The sequence below is a fragment of the Neoarius graeffei genome, chromosome 25, assembly GCF_027579695.1.
Source record: "Neoarius graeffei isolate fNeoGra1 chromosome 25, fNeoGra1.pri, whole genome shotgun sequence".
Classification (NCBI taxonomy): domain Eukaryota; kingdom Metazoa; phylum Chordata; class Actinopteri; order Siluriformes; family Ariidae; genus Neoarius; species Neoarius graeffei.
In genome coordinates this window covers 6,224,377-6,240,684 of record NC_083593.1, presented here as the reverse complement: position 1 = coordinate 6,240,684, position 16,308 = coordinate 6,224,377, and the positions used below count along the sequence as shown (strand labels likewise).

The window sequence follows — 16,308 nt, the reverse complement described above, 5'->3', positions numbered from 1 at the left end:
CCGGCCACGGGGCTCAAACCCGGACCTTCTTGCTGTGAGGCGACAGCGCTAACCACTACACCACCGTGCCGCCCCTCTCGATCACCTATATTTACTTATTTATATTGCTCCTGTTCAACTGCACTCTGTCACCATGGGCAAATGTGCAATTATCACACCTAATTGTGCAATACATTCACTCATTACTGTGCAATAACCTGCTGTATCATGAGTCACAATCCAGATACATAGAAACTTTTTTTTAAATTGACTTATCTATCTTGTATAGATTGGTTTATCTTGTACAGATCTGACTTTTTTTCCCTTTCTTTCCCCTTAATACTGTTTGTATGAATACACCGACTGGATTGCGTGCTTCAGTTTCACTGTACTGTACGGTGCAGTGACGATAAAGGAATCTTGAATCTTGATGTGATGGTCAGGTGTCCACATACAGTACTTTTGGCCATATATTGTATAAAAACACAGAACTTTTTATGTTGAAATCATATTTAGTGTGAAATTTGAAAACAAATTCACTATGAAACTGGTTCTTTTGGGAAAATGGTTAAAGTGTCAAACTTTTTAACTGGCTAATAAAGAATTAAATAAGATTAGTGTATTTTACTCGTAGCTGAGATTATGGCTCTGAGTTTATTGCTTCAGGTGGCACGGTGGTGTAGTAGTTAGCAAGAAGGTCCTGGGTTCGAGCCCAGTGGCCGGTGAGGGCCTTTCTGTGTGGAGTTTACATGTTCTTCCCGTGTCTGTGTGGGTTTCCTCCGGGTGCTCCGGTTTCTCCCAAAGACATGCAGGTTAGGCTAATTGGTGGCTCTAAATTGACCGTAGGTGTGAATGGTTGTCTCTATGTGTCAGCCCTGTGATGATCTGGTGACTTGTCCAGGGTGTACCCCACCTCTCGCCTATAGTCAGCTGGGATAGGCTCCAGCTTGCCCGTGACCCTATAGAACAGGATAAGCGGCTACAGATACAGTAACAGATGGTTTATTGCTCCATTTTTCCCCCTAGTGGAATAACAGAGACAGAGACTAGCTCTCCTTTTTTTAATCTTTCAACACACAATTTTTAATTTCATTTCATTGGGCCCCAGATATCTGACACCCACGTCTTAGTTGCTGAACCCAGTGTGTGTACATTTCTGTTGCAGACTTTTTCTCATGTTACGCCCCTCCTGCTTGCTGTTCTCCTGATGGTGGGACGAGCCTCACTTCGATTCCCCCTTTGCCATCTGGATCGGCCTGCGGCGAGTCTGCGTGGGCCACGGAGCCGTGCTCTCGGCGTGTGCCCTCATCTGGAAGGCACTTAGGTTCATATCAGCGAGCTGGAAAGCTGGAAATGTTGATCTACTTAGGACTTGTTCAATCACTTTGAGTTCACCTGAATCATGAAATCATCACGTCAGACCTATTAATATTATCCGTACGGTTGAGTTTTGTTTTGTTTTCGTTTTTTGGGGGTATTTTTTTTAGACTAAAGCTGATTTGCAGCTAATTTCAGATTGAGTATCACGTCGAGGTGGAGTTGGGGATGTTCAGAGGGAGCTGATATGCTGCTCGGTGACACTCAGGACTCCACACACAAGCACAACCTCCTCCAAGTTCACCACAGCAACCGTTTTAAGCTGAGCTCAAAATTTTCTGTCAAAACTCAGGAGCATTCAAGACCAGTGCGGTTTCATGTACAAAATCTGTTTTATCATGTATATTAACTGCAGTATCTTTAGCTGTTTGTTTTAGCTCGACGATCTCCTCTCCAGCTCCTCGGTCAGATCTCCAGTTCTGAGACATCACTGCTATAAATTATTGCACACGATAAGGCTGAATGTTTTCCAGTTGAATCTGGCAGGATGTGACCTGAGAGGCGCCACTGTGTCCCTCAGTGAAGTAAAAATTGCTGTCTGTCATTCGTCTTTCCATTGCTCTGACTGTGCAGGATGCTGCCTCTTTGTACAGATCACTGAATTTGATCCATACCACTCTTTCTTACTTCAATTAAATTATAATCAATTCGATACAATTCAATTAAATGACTCTTTGAAAAGCAAATCAGCATCTCTGTCTTTTTTCCTAATGATGCATGCCAAATGATTATGCCATTATTGTGATGATGATTCATTTCCAGGAAGTGAGCAGATGCATGCGTGTTGTTATCGTAATGTCCTGTTGCTCCAAATCCAAGCCGCTTATGTTTGTTTGTCCACATGCAGCTACTTTTATCTCTTCATTGTACAAATATCACGTCCATGTGCATCTCGAGTTCAAGTCTGCATTCCAGCACTTCCTTGCATTGTGCTCGCTTCCTGTCTTCCTCTCAGAAGTGACAAATGACATAAAGGAGCAGTTTGATAAGAAATAAACCCATGTGGACATGAGGAGAAACTCCATGTGAAACTAACAAACCAAGGACCCTGGAGTTGTAAGGACCCTGACCAGGATAACACTGCTGAACATGAATGAATGAATGAATGAATGAATGACAACATATGATTCAACTAATCAGTTAATTAACACATCTTCCTGTATAGAAGTTCCTGCTGGAGCAGGAAAAAACATGTTCAAGGCAGCGATCATGTCCGTGGTCATGACTATGGAGCACTTGTTCATGCATGTATTTTGGAGGCGGAGCTTTGGAGAGACACCGAATTGAAGTGTTATATTTGTATGAATTCAAAGATTCAATTACGAATAACCTCAGTCAACCGCCCCTCCGCCATCCCACCCCACCCACCTACTAAACGTTTAAAGGAGAACTGAAGTCATTTTTAAACTTGCTTTATTTCTTAATTAACGTGTTATTCAATTATGTTTTGGGTTTTAGGAACCTTATATCATGACTCATATTGGCAACTAATTGCAAATAAATATTATACTTATCGGCCTATTCGGTTCTTAGTCATGTTGAATTTAGTTCGTTTGGTCCACGGCAAGGGCGGCACGGTGGTGTAGTGGTTAGCGCTGTTGCCTCACAGCAAGAAGGTCCTGGGTTCGAGCCCCAGGGCCGGCGAGGGCCTTTCTGTGCGGAGTTTGCATGTTCTCCCCGTGTCCGCGTGGGTTTCCTCCGAGTGCTCTGGTTTCCCCCACAGTCCAAAGACATGCAGGTTAGGTTAACTGGTGACTCTAAATTGAGCGTAGGTGTGAATGTGAGTGTGAATGGTTGTCTGTGTCTATGTGTCAGCCCTGTGATGACCTGGCGACTTGTCCAGGGTGTACCCCGCCTTTTGCCCGTAGTCAGCTGGGATAGGCTCCAGCTTGCCTGCGACCCTGTAGAAGGATAAAGCGGCTAGAGATAATGAGATGAGATGGTCCACGGCAGGCGTCGCTTATCCGCGCGGTCTTCACGAGACTTGTGCGAGACTTCGAAACGTCAAGTGTCAGCCAGGTGTCAGTGCCGCCATTTTGAAAACTGTTTTCCAAACGAAGTATTGCACAAAAACGAGTTTAAATGACGATTACTGCCTACTTTTTTTAAACTTTCCTGATTGCTATCAAAACAAATGAAACTTCTGGCTTGATTACGTCAACATTCGAAAGAGGGCGCGTGGGTCTTTTGACAACATTGGCAGATGTTGGTCACTTTGATTTCCGCTGTACATTTTACTTCTGTCCTACGATGTCTCACACAGGTCTCAATGAATGTCGTTTATGGCCATCGCTTTGACATATGGACTGAGATATTACAGAGCATATTTCAAACACTCATAACTTGCTATAGCAGCGACAAAATAGCAATCAAAAATGCATTCCGATATTTAATAAAATGAGAAATAGAATTTTGATAATAAAAAATGTGCCGGGCGGCACGGTGGTGTAGTGGTTAGCGCTGTCGCCTCACAGCAAGAAGTTCCGGGTTCGAGCCCCGTGGCCAGCGAGGGCCTTTCTGTGCGGAGTTTGCATGTTCTCCCCGTGTCCGCGTGGGTTTCCTCCGGGTGCTCCGGTTTCCCCCACAGTCCAAAGACATGCAGGTTAGGTTAACTGGTGACTCTAAATTGAGCGTAGGTGTGAATGTGAGTGTGAATGGTTGTCTGTGTCTATGTGTCAGCCCTGTGATGACCTGGCGACTTGTCCAGGGTGTACCCCGCCTTTCGCCCGTAATCAGCTGGGATAGGCTCCAGCTTGCCTGCGACCCTGTAGAACAGGATAAAGCGGCTAGAGATAATGAGATGAGATGAGATGAGATGAAAAATGTGCCTTCAGTTCCCCTTTAATTGACTCAGGACTGGAATTGAACTCTTCACAGACATGCAATAACCTGAATGTCCAGTAGATGGAAGTAGAGACCAGCGTGTAAAACCCAAACTCCACTCTTGCCTCACTTCTCTCCTGGTAATTAGGGCCCGAGCCCTAATGGGCGAAGGCCCTATTGTTCTTGTAAGAGTTCACTATTCTTCTTCTTCTTCTTCTTCTTTATTTTTCTCCGCTGTTGGGCCATTTTCGGGGCGCTTGCCATGGGCGAAAACGCACGAAATTTGGCACCAGTTCCGAGAATTGCCACCGCTACTCAGAACCAAAAGCCCAAACTTGGCCGGGGCTCAGGGCCTCTATAGCGCCCCCTAAGTCGTTGTGATTTTGCCCTCCCGCATTAAGGTGCCTGGTTGCCATATAGTTTGTAGTAGTGGCATGCCATTTGGTACGCATATGTATCTCACTAAGCCGGACAAAAATGTAATGCCAATGCATTAGCCACGCCCAACAGGAAGTGAGGTAATTTCACTTTTGTGCGAAATGCATGGCCACGAAGACGGCGCAACTCCCCCTAGACCGTTCATAGAAATGTCACCAAAATTGATACACATCATCTACAGACATGGCTGACAAAAGTTACTAAATACGTTTCACGTAGGATAAACCGTTCAGAAGTTATACGTCCATCAATTTTCACTTCAAAATTTTACATGCTTAAAAATTCATAACAAATCTTCTAATTGCTCAAAACTGCTCATACTTCACTCGCTAATCACTCATTGGGCTTCTGACATGTTACCCAATTTCTGTGATATTTCGCCACTGGGGGCGCTATTTTTGGGCAAAAATTCCAATCTTTCCTCAAATTTGGTCAAACTTCACGGCCACCCTCTTACTACCTCCCATGTCATGTATACCACATTTTGGGAATTTTCGTCCATGGGGGGCGCTGTTTTTGGCCGACGCAATTGCTCCAAAACGGGTTTTTGGTAAATAATTCCATAATGCTTTTCCTTCACACCTCTGCCTTGTGATAGTACGTTGCTGTTGTAGACACTTATTTTTCCAACTCATAATCGCTCATGTACAGCATAGCGCCACCTACTGACATGGGAAAAACCAAAAAATTTATTCTTCACAAATCTATATCTCATCTTCTATTTACTCAATTGTCATCAAACTTCATACACAAACTCTTCATAGCTCACCTGACATATACGCCAAATTTTGTGCACTTTCGCCCCTGGGGGTGCTGGTTATGGCAAAAATGATATTGCAGCTTCTGATTTGTCAAACTTGGCAAGCAAACTCTTTACAAGACCCTTATTGGGGCGCTTGCCATGGTCGACAACGCACGAAATTTGGCTCCTTTTTCTTAGACTGCCACCGCAGGCGGGCCTCAGGGCCTCTACAGCGCCCCCTAACGTGTTGTGATTTTTGCCTCTCGCATTAAGGTGCCTGCTTGGCATATAGTTTCTAGTTATTATTATTATTATTAGGGCCCGAGCACCGTACAGTGCGAGACCCTATTGTTTTTGAAGGATTATTATTATTATTATTATTATTATTATTATTATTAGGCCCCGAGCACCGTACAGTGCGAGACCCTATTGTTGCCATGTGTCCAATTCTGTGCTTTGTCGCCATTGTGGGAGTAATGTCTCTTGCCGAAGAAGCTGTGGCAGGTATTTCGCGGGGACGCATGCCCCCGCCCCCCTTGGCCGCTGGCGCGAGGGCCCGTCAAGGCCGCTTGCGGCTTTAATTCCTTTTAAAGCTGTACTGCCTTTCAGATTTTTCAAGTGTAGGTCATGAAAAGAATTTTCCCGACACCCAATTATTTTTGTTTAGTGACCAAAAGCTACTGAATTTGAATCACAGACTTCCAATTTTATTAGTTTTTTTAAATAGAACAATTAATGAACTTAAGGCCACTTAAATTCTCCGCTATTTTTTCCTGCTTCACCATGACCCAATTCAAGATAATACGTCATGCATCACGTGGTGGGCTTTCCCCGTTTGTGCAAGGCATTGTGGGATACAAATTTGAAACAGGAGAGAAAAATGGAGGACGCGAGTGTGCGAATGAAATGTGAAAGACCGACTATAGTAACGGAAAGCGAGAAAAAAAGACGTTATGTTATATACGAAGGAAAGGAAACTCAGGACCAAACTAATAAATATCGGCGCTCAGCGAGCACCTCGGTGTGATCAGCTGTTCGTTTAGCGACAGAATGATGGAACTGTCAGTGCACGCTCAAAGGTAAACCTGCGCATGCGCATACACACGGACTTCCTCTGTCTGCTTGACTGCGTGAAGCGAGCGATTTCATGCACATTATTTGTTTTAATCCCCTCAAATTAAATAACTTCCCAGCCATAGAATGGCCTGGGTTTTTGTGAGATGTTACAGAAATAAACATATATCACAATGACCAAATTTAGAGGGAGCTAAATTTCACCGATTTTATGAAATCGAAAGGCCGTCTAGCTTCAATAAAAACCAATAACAGCTACTACAGATCTGCATCAGCTCAAGCATTCCCAAATTCATGTAATGTTAGATTCTTGGATTAGATTCTGCCTCAGTTTTGAGTGATTTGAGAGAAAAGTGGCTGCTGAATCAGTGAATGTAATAATGTAATGTAATGTAAGCTAATATAAAAGAATAAATATGACTCGATGGCTTTTCCTGTCATCTCAGAGTGTGTGCCAAAGAGAGACGTCTTGGGCTAAAGAGCCCTCTGCTGAAGACACTGGCTGCAGAGTATTTGTATCTGGGCGTGTTTTTACCTCTTGGTGGGTCCTCACAAGAACAGGAATATCTGTGTTGTTGTTTTAAATATGGAATGTAATAATCCTTAAAGATACAGTTGGTAAGATTTAAAAATTCTCCCAGATATGTAAAATGCACCTCATTTCAAAGGTAGTCGAGCAAAAATAGATTCCCAATACTGTCTCGCAATTTATCATGCACAATTGTTTCATTGTTTCCAAGCTGCTGTTTTTTAATACAACCCCGATTCCAAAAAAGTTGGGACAAAGTACAAATTGTAAATAAAAACGGAATGCAATGATGTGGAAGTTTCAAAATTCTATATTTTATTCAGAATAGAACATAGATGACACATCAAATGTTTAAACTGAGAAAATGTATCATTTAAAGAGAAAAATTAGGTGATTTTAAATTTCATTACAACAACACATCTCAAAAAGTTGGGACAAGGCCATGTTTACCACTGTGAGACATCCCCTTTTCTCTTTACAACAGTCTGTAAATGTCTGGGGACTGAGGAGACAAGTTGCTCAAGTTTAGGGATAGGAATGTTAACCCATTCTTGTCTAATGTAGGATTCGAGTTGCTCAACTGTCTTAGGTCTTTTTTGTCATATCTTCCGTTTTATGATGCGCCAAATGTTTTCTATGGGTGAAAGATCTGGACTGCAGGCTGGCCAGTTCAGTACCCGGACCCTTCTTCTACGCAGCCATGATGCTGTAATTGATGCAGTATGTGGTTTGGCATTGTCATGTTGGAAAATGCAAGGTCTTCCCTGAAAGAGACGTCGTCTGGATGGGAGCATATGTTGCTCTAGAACCTGGATATACCTTTCAGCATTGATGGTGTCTTTCCAGATGTGTAAGCTGCCCATGCCACACGCACTAATGCAACCCCATACCATCAGAGATGCAGGCTTCTGAACTGAGCGCTGATAACAACTTGGGTCGTCCTTCTCCTCTTTAGTCCGAATGACACGGCGTCCCTGATTTCCATAAAGAACTTCAAATTTTGATTCGTCTGACCACAGAACAGTTTTCCACTTTGCCACAGTCCATTTTAAATGAGCCTTGGCCCAGAGAAGACGTCTGCGCTTCTGGATCATGTTTAGATATGGCTTCTTCTTTGAACTATAGAGTTTTAGCTGGCAATGGCGGATGGCACGGTGAATTGTGTTCACAGATAATGTTCTCTGGAAATATTCCTGAGCCCATTTTGTGATTTCCAATACAGAAGCATGCCTGTATGTGATGCAGTGCCGTCTAAGGGCCCGAAGATCACGGGCACCCAGTATGGTTTTCCAGCCTTGACCATTACGCACAGAGATTCTTCCAGATTCTCTGAATCTTTTGATGATATTATGCACTGTAGATGATGATATGTTCAAACTCTTTGCAATTTTACACTGTCGAACTCCTTTCTGATATTGCTCCACTATTTGTCGACGCAGAATTAGGGGGATTGGTGATCCTCTTCCCATCTTTACTTCTGAGAGCCGCTGCCACTCCAAGATGCTCTTTTTATACCCAGTCATGTTAATGACCTATTGCCAATTGACCTAATGAGTTGCAATTTGGTCCTCCAGCTGTTCCTTTTTTGTACCTTTACCTTTTCCAGCCTCTTATTGCCCCGTCCCAACTTTTTTGAGATGTGTTGCTGTCATGAAATTTCAAATGAGTCAATATTTGGCATGAAATTTCAAAATGTCTCACTTTCGACATTTGATATGTTGTCTATGTTCTATTGTGAATACAATATCAGTTTTTGAGATTTGTAAATTATTGCATTCTGTTTTTATTTACAATTTGTACTTTGTCCCAACTTTTTTGGAATCGGGGTTGTATTTTCAGGGCTGGAAATAAGCTCCTCCCACAGAAATAGAACCGGTCAACCTTGACAAGGCAACTCATGAAAAATATACGCTTTTAACAGAAAGGTACAGGGAAGATGTTGGGGTTGTTAGTGAGGGCTTGTTAGTGTTGTTAGTATCTTCATTACAATTCAAATTCAAAATTACATATGACTCCTTTAATGTCATAGTTGTTTTTATCACTCTTATTTGAGTTTGGAATACTGTGTGGTTTATATGGATGAAAAGCTTCGCTGGTCCTTGTTGACAAGAAAAATTACAACTGATCTCACAGGCAGCAGAGAGTGCACAAGAATTACATATTACTCCTTTAATTTCATGTACAAGTCCCTGTTAGTGAGGAGGGTTAATTTTCACTCAGATTTGAGTTTGGAATACTTTGTGGTTGACGTGAATTAAAATGTTATCTGTCTACAATTGTGATTTTTTTTTTAAATATACAGTACTGTGCAAAAGTCTTAGGCACATCTAAAGACATGATATACACCAAAAATGGCTTAAAATAATGCAATGAAATGTTTAAAAATACTATAAACAGTAAGCAGTAAGCTATAATAAATGAAACAAAGTCAATATTTGGTGTAAGACAACCTTTTGCTTCAAAAAGAAAACAAAACTAGTAGTCTGAGGTCCAGTGAGTGCAGTTTTATGCGGAAATGATCTGTAGGTTTTACTGAGCGTCTTCCAGAACCAGCCACAGTTCTTCTGGACACTTTGACTGTCACACTTGTGTCTTCATTTTGCACCAAAACCCAGCAGCCTTCATTATGTTTTCTTTGTTAATCTGAAAACTGCTTTCTTATGCAATATGCTGCTCAGATACAAACTTTTTTTCCGTAACATTTAATATTGTGCTGGAAAATGAACGTTTGGAACTCTAAAATGTTTTTGTCCTGACTCGATAATGTAGAAGTCATAAAATAGAAATCTATAACAAAGTTTGCATGGAAAAAATTACGATGGCTAAGACTTTTACACAGTACTGTATGTAGTTGCTAGGCAGTGCAGCGGAGGTGTGTGGGGATTCTCACAAAGCTGCTCAGGTGCTGTGAGTCATCAGAGGACGATCATGTTCCTCTCAATCCAATTTACTCTGATGCAGCAGGTAGAGATTCCCACAGCTTGGGTTATAAGATACCCAGCCAATGAAGGATGTGGAAGTTTTTGGCCTGCTCGTCTGTCACAGAATTTCCGAGACGATTTCTTTTGTGATGTCCTGCTGAGAGACTGATTTGAACGCAGCATACAGAACACAGCCTCTTGAGGTTCATGTTGCAGTAATTGGATTGGGAGCCACACGGCTTTTGGCCTTCGTTCAGCCTCAGGAGGGAAACAGGTGAGGAAATCCTCCTCAACGCTGTCTCTGAAGGCAAGCAACAACTCCCTGCTGACTGTAACGTCTCTTCTGATGCCCATGCAGGACATTTCACACGTTGTAGAGGTGCGAGAACTAGCAAGACTGGCATTCGGTTTGGTTTTGGTCTGTTCTGTTGTCTGTATGCCATCTGCAACTTCATGACAAAACCTCAGTTGGCTACCAACTAATTTATTACATAATAATTTATAGTGTAGTACAATCACTCCAGTTATTTAATATCTGCATTAACACAAAACAGCTTGAAAAAATGTATCTTTAACAAACAACCCAATGCCAGAAAATCAGAAAAAACACTGCTGTTCATCTCGGTTTAAATCAATAAGTTCTGCATACATTTCTGCACTTTAAAATGCCCTATTTTTTATTTATGAGACTGTTTCCTGCCAGTATTACTGCTACATAGTTTACAGTCCTTTTGTGCAGTAGCATTATTCTGTGTATTTATTGTCCTGCACTCATCTTACACTGTTGTGTATTTGTATTTTGTGTAGTGTAGTGTAGTGTTGTGTACGGTATTACCATATTGTTATGTGTTGCACCATGGTCCTGGAGAAATGGCATTTTGTTCGGATTTATACAAGCTATATAGAGGAATGGCAAAAAAAAAAGTTGCAAAAATTTATTTTTTCCCAAAAACTTACACACTGTAAAAAATGATTTGTTGTTTTAACTTAAAAAAGTTAGTGCAAGGGTTGCCTTAAGGGCTGCCTTAAAATTTTGAGTTCACTGAAATTAATATAGTAAGTTCACAACAATTTAACTTACTATGTGAATTCCAGTGAACTCAAAATTTTAAGGCAGCCCTTGCACTAACTTTTTTAAGTTAAAACAACAAATATTTTTTTACAGTGCAGAAACCAACCCATCATCAATTCTTCTCCTGTTGTATCCCTCTTATATGACTGCAATTTGTGTTTTATCTGTTTATAGTATACATTTAATGTCGTAGAACATCAACAACCAAGCTAGTTCTTGTTGTCACTTCCGTTATAGCAGTTTTAAACAGTCACTCATGTTACCAGCCTCTTTTTTCCCACTCTCTTGAAGTTAAAAACACGAAAATGGTATCGTCATGTTACTGAGACTTTCCCGTGTCTCTAAAGTTACATGTTAAGCAGTGAAACAAACATCCCTTTATCCTTCTGAAGAAGAAGAAGAAGAGGAAGAGGCCTTTATTTATCACATGTGCGCTCAAGCACAGCCAGCTGAAGCAGTGAACACACAAGCGAGCAACGAGCGCACACACATACCCAAAGCAGCGGGCAGCGATGCTACAGCACCTGGGGAGCAGTTGGGGGTTAGGTGCCTTGCTCAAGGGCACTTCTAGGTGGCTGAAAATGTGGTTTTACCCCAAAAAATTAGCTACAAAAGGTTTCTCAAATTTTTTTATTTTTATTTTTTGTAGTATCAGGTATGCTTAGTAACATACCAAAAGTCTACGTACCACAGTCTGACCACTAGAAAGGTGTAATTTTCAAGATGGCATCCAAGATGGCCACCAGATCCTTAAAATGCCCATTACTCCTTCGTTATTCATCCTAGACAAGTAATTTTGGTACCTAACCCCATATTTTAGGGATATAGGAATCCATCCATTATCTGTAGCTACTTATCCTGTACAGGGTCGCAGGCAAGCTGGAGCCTATCCCAGCTGACTTATGGGCAAGAGGCGGGGTACACCCTGGACAAGTTACCAGATCATCACAGGGCTGACACATAGAGACACACAACCATTCACACTCACATTCACACCTACGGTCAATTTAGAGCCACCAATTAGCCTAACCTGCATGTCTTTGGACTGTGGGGGAAACCAGAGCACCTGGAGGAAACCCACGCAGACACGGGGAGAACATGCAAACTCTGCACAGAAAGGCCCCCGTCGGCCACTGGGCTCGAACCCAGGACCTTCTTGCTGTGAGGCGACAGTGCTAACCACTACACCACCATGCCACCGATCTAGGGATCAAATTAGCATATTTAAATTATAATGAAGTGATTAGATAATTGTGAAATCTAAGACCAATATGGCTGCCAAGCTACGAAAATGCCCATGACTCTGTCATTATTCATCCTGGACAAATAAGTATGGTGCCTAACCCCATGTTTTTGGGATCTAGGAATCTAATTAGCATATTTAAATTATAATTAAGTGATTACAATTACAAAGTGATTACAAATCCAATAATATTTATTACTGAAAAATATCTTTGATCTGCACCAGATTTGCAAATAGACATTGTCACACTCTTCTTCCCGTAATGGTTGATTATGTGGATTCTCACAGGTTTCGACGTAACATGGTCCACAAACAGGCGTGCATGGTAGTCATCATATTCAATCATGATACAGAAGGAGGGGAAAGTGCTGTTCACATTTTTCCTGCTGGTCCCAGGAATCAAACTGGCAACCCTTTGGGCCTAAGGCTGCTTCTCTAATCTACAGGCCATGGCTGCCCGCCTTTGTTAGTTGCTGCTATAGAAATGATAACATGCAGTAAGACGAGCATTCATACTGTAGGTATAAACTTGTGATTTGCTTTCAGAACTATTCAAAAGCTCTGTGGTATAATAAGTAATAGTGCACTTGATTCACATCATTTTTGAAACATGCGAGAGATGAAGACTGCAGATGAACAGGAGCAAGTTCTCGAAAATGCTTGGATCAACCTCAGAATTTTACAAGTAAAGTTTTTTTGTTGTTGCTTTTTTTGGTGTTTAGAAATTTTTCACTTCAGGTGACACGGTAGTGCAGTTAGCACTGTCGCCTCACAGCAAGAAGGTTCTAGGTTCGAACCTCACAGCCGACGAGGGGCCTTTCTGTGTGGAGTTTGCATGTTCTCCCCATGTCTGTGTGGGTTTTCTCCAGGTGTTCCAGTTTCCCCCACAGTCTAAAGACATGCAGATTAGGTAAAAATACCCAGCCACTGGGGTTATACAAGCCAGTGCATACTTAGCGCCGGTCCCAAGCCTGGATAGATTGGGGAGGGTTGCGTCAGGAAGGGCATCCGGTGTAAAAACCTATGCCACATCAAATATGCAGATTATAAATTAGGACAGATGATCCGCTGTGGCGACCCTTAACAGGAGCAACCGAAAGAAGAAGAAGAGAAACTTTTAACTTCATTATATTTAAAAGCATTTTTGCTATACGGAACCTCCATACATGTGCCTGCCTGAGACTTTTGCACACTCGTGTACATGTATAATTCACTCTGAATATATGTAAGCCGAAATAATGGGGGCAGAGAGGAAGCAGGATTCAGCTGGAGCTATGGAGACACAGTCAGTAAAGGACAGATGGAGTGGGTGCAGAGCTCGGAGAATGACTCAGCGTTGAGATGGGAGTGTTTAACATGGAAGAACATCACACCTTCAGGAGCATGAGAAATATTTGTGACAGCTGGTCCGTCAGCACATCCAAAGCCCCCAGCCTCCCTCTGGGTTTGATCTCCTCACACCTCAAAGTGGAATTTGTATATTTGCATGTAAGTTGATCAGCGAGTTGCAGATTTTCAAGCGTATGGAGTGCTGTCTTCAGGGTGAGGACTGACTAGTGTTATAACACCATACATGAGGTGTGTGTCCTGGTATTTTGGAGGGTTTAAATGTGCAGGGTCACTTTTAACATCCATGACACATGGGAACACTTGAACCTTTATACTGTATGTGACTAAAATTGTCTAGAGTAGCTGTTTATTAGTCAGAATTAACAGGCCAATATTAAACACACAAAATGGTAAGGTCTCGTTTTTCTGTGTGTGTGTGTGTGTGTGTGTGTAACCCTATCACTTAACCTCATCACCCCGCCACAGCAATGCAATTTTAATTGACGTCTTGAACCCAGCAGCAAACCAGCAGAGGGAGGCAGGACTAAAGAACAAATCCAAAAAGAAATTACGATTCTACAAATCATATAATTTTAAATTTTTTTGGTTAAAAATAAAACAGCAATAAACACACATTCAAACACACACCTGACGCAACTATGCTTATGAAGAGACATAAATAAAATACTGACATAAATATTTACATTTCTATGCAGGATTGTACATTATTTAAACAAAATTCTGTATGTTTATATGAAATAAAAGACTAACAAAATTTTTAATGCTTTTTTAAACAGTAAATATTACCATTATATAGCTAGCTAGCAAGTTGACACTGAGCTACACTGTCAGAAATAGGAGTACAGTAGGAGTCCATTTTTGTCCCCCAAGCTACAATCTACACGAATGTACCCTCTAGGGCTCATTATTGGGCATCAAGGTAACTATGTGTACCTTTTTATGGCCAGAAAGGTACACATATGTTCCCTAGCAGTATTTAAAGGGTACAAGCACTAGCAGTACTAGTACTAGCTACCCTAGCAGTATTTAGAGGGTACTGCCCCAGTGACAAGCCGTTGTACCCGTAAAGATACAGAAATGTACTTTATTTTCTGAGAGTGTAGCGAGATAACTTGAAAAATGTCTTAGCTATTAGTTAGCTAGCTAGCTATCTGGACACAGTGGTGCACATAGAGGCTAGCGTTACCGCCTCAGAAAGTTTTTATCACAGGAAATTAACCACAATGTTTTGTTGAGCTTTGTGGGCATCCAGATAACTTGTTAAAAGTCTTAAAACATTATTAGAGCTGTAACATAGAGTTAAATGTTTGGCTAGTTAGCCATCTTTACATAGTCGTGAACACAGAGGTGAGCGTTGCTGCCTCAGGCAGGAAATTTACCACAAAACTGTGTTTAAAATTGTAGCATTGTAGCTAGATAACTTCTTAAAAGTCTTAAAATGTTATTAGGGCTGTAACATAGAGATAAATGTTTGGCTAGCTAGCCATCTGGACACAGTGGTGCACACAGACGTTAGCGTTGCCGCCTCAGAAAGTTTTTCGAACAGGAAATTTCCCACAATATTTTGTTTAGCCTTGTGGGCATCTAGATAACTTTTAAAAAGTCTTAAAAATGTTATTAGAGCTGTAGCATAGAGTTAAATGTTTGGCTAGTTAGCCATCTTTACACAGTGGTGCCTCAGGCAGGACATTTATCACAAAACTGTGCTTGAAATTGTAGCGTTGTAGCTAGATAACTTGTTAAATGTCTTACAATGTTATGAGAGTTGTAAAATAGAGTTAAGTGTTTGGCTAGTGAACTGTCTAGACATGGTTGTGGAGAGGTTAGCATTGCTGCCTCAGAAGGTTTTTGTAAGAGGAAATTTACCACAAACTGTGTTTAAAATTGTAGCATTGTAGCTAGATAACTTGTTAAAGGTCTTAAAATGTTATTAGAGCTCATCTCATCTCATTATCTCATTATCTTTATCCTTCTACAGGGTCGCAGGCAAGCTGGAGCCTATCCCAGCTGACTACGGGCGAAAGGCGGGGTACACCCTGGACAAGTCGCCAGGTCATCACAGGGCTGACACATAGACACAGACAACCATTCACACTCACATTCACACCTACGCTCAATTTAGAGTCACCAGTTAACCTAACCTGCATGTCTTTGGACTGTGGGGGAAACCGGAGCACCCGGAGGAAACCCACGCAGACACGGGGAGAACATGCAAACTCCGCACAGAAAGGCCCTCGCCGGCCCCGGGGCTTGAACCCAGGACTTTCTTGCTGTGAGGCGACAGTGCTAACCACTACACCACCGTGCCGCCCGTTATTAGAGCTGTAACACAGAAATAAATGTTTGGCTTGTTAGCCATCTGGACACAGTGGTGCACACAGAGGTTAGCATTGTTGCATCAGAAAATTTTTGTCACAGAAAATTGCCCACAATGTTTTGTTTAGCTTTGTGGGCATCTAGATAACTTGTAAAAAGTCTTAAAATGTTATTAGAGCTGTAACATAGAGATAAATGTTTGGCTAGTTAGCCATCTGAACACAATGGTGCACACAGAGGTTAGCATTGCTGCCTCAGACAGGAAATGTACCACAAAAACTGTTTAAAATTGTAGCATTGTAGCTAGATAACTTGTGAAATTACTTAAAATGTTATGGGGCTATAAAATAGAGATGAATGTTTGGCTAGCTCACCATCCAGAGATGGTCGTGGAGAGGTTAGTGTTGCCGCCTCAGACAGGAAATGTACCACAAAAATGTTTAC

The 16,308-nt window shown here is 41.7% G+C and overlaps 1 protein-coding gene across 1 annotated transcript in view; it reads left to right on the top strand.

Moving 5' to 3' along the window:
• cuedc1a (CUE domain containing 1a) overlaps positions 1-13,585 on the top strand; it is a 28,762-nt gene extending 15,177 nt beyond the window's left edge. The window contains exon 11 of the mRNA XM_060909599.1: positions 13,429-13,585. Within this exon, the coding sequence (XP_060765582.1) occupies positions 13,429-13,585 (157 nt within the window). The remainder of the gene's footprint in view (positions 1-13,428) is intronic.
• Positions 13,586-16,308: the final 2,723 nt, after the last annotated feature.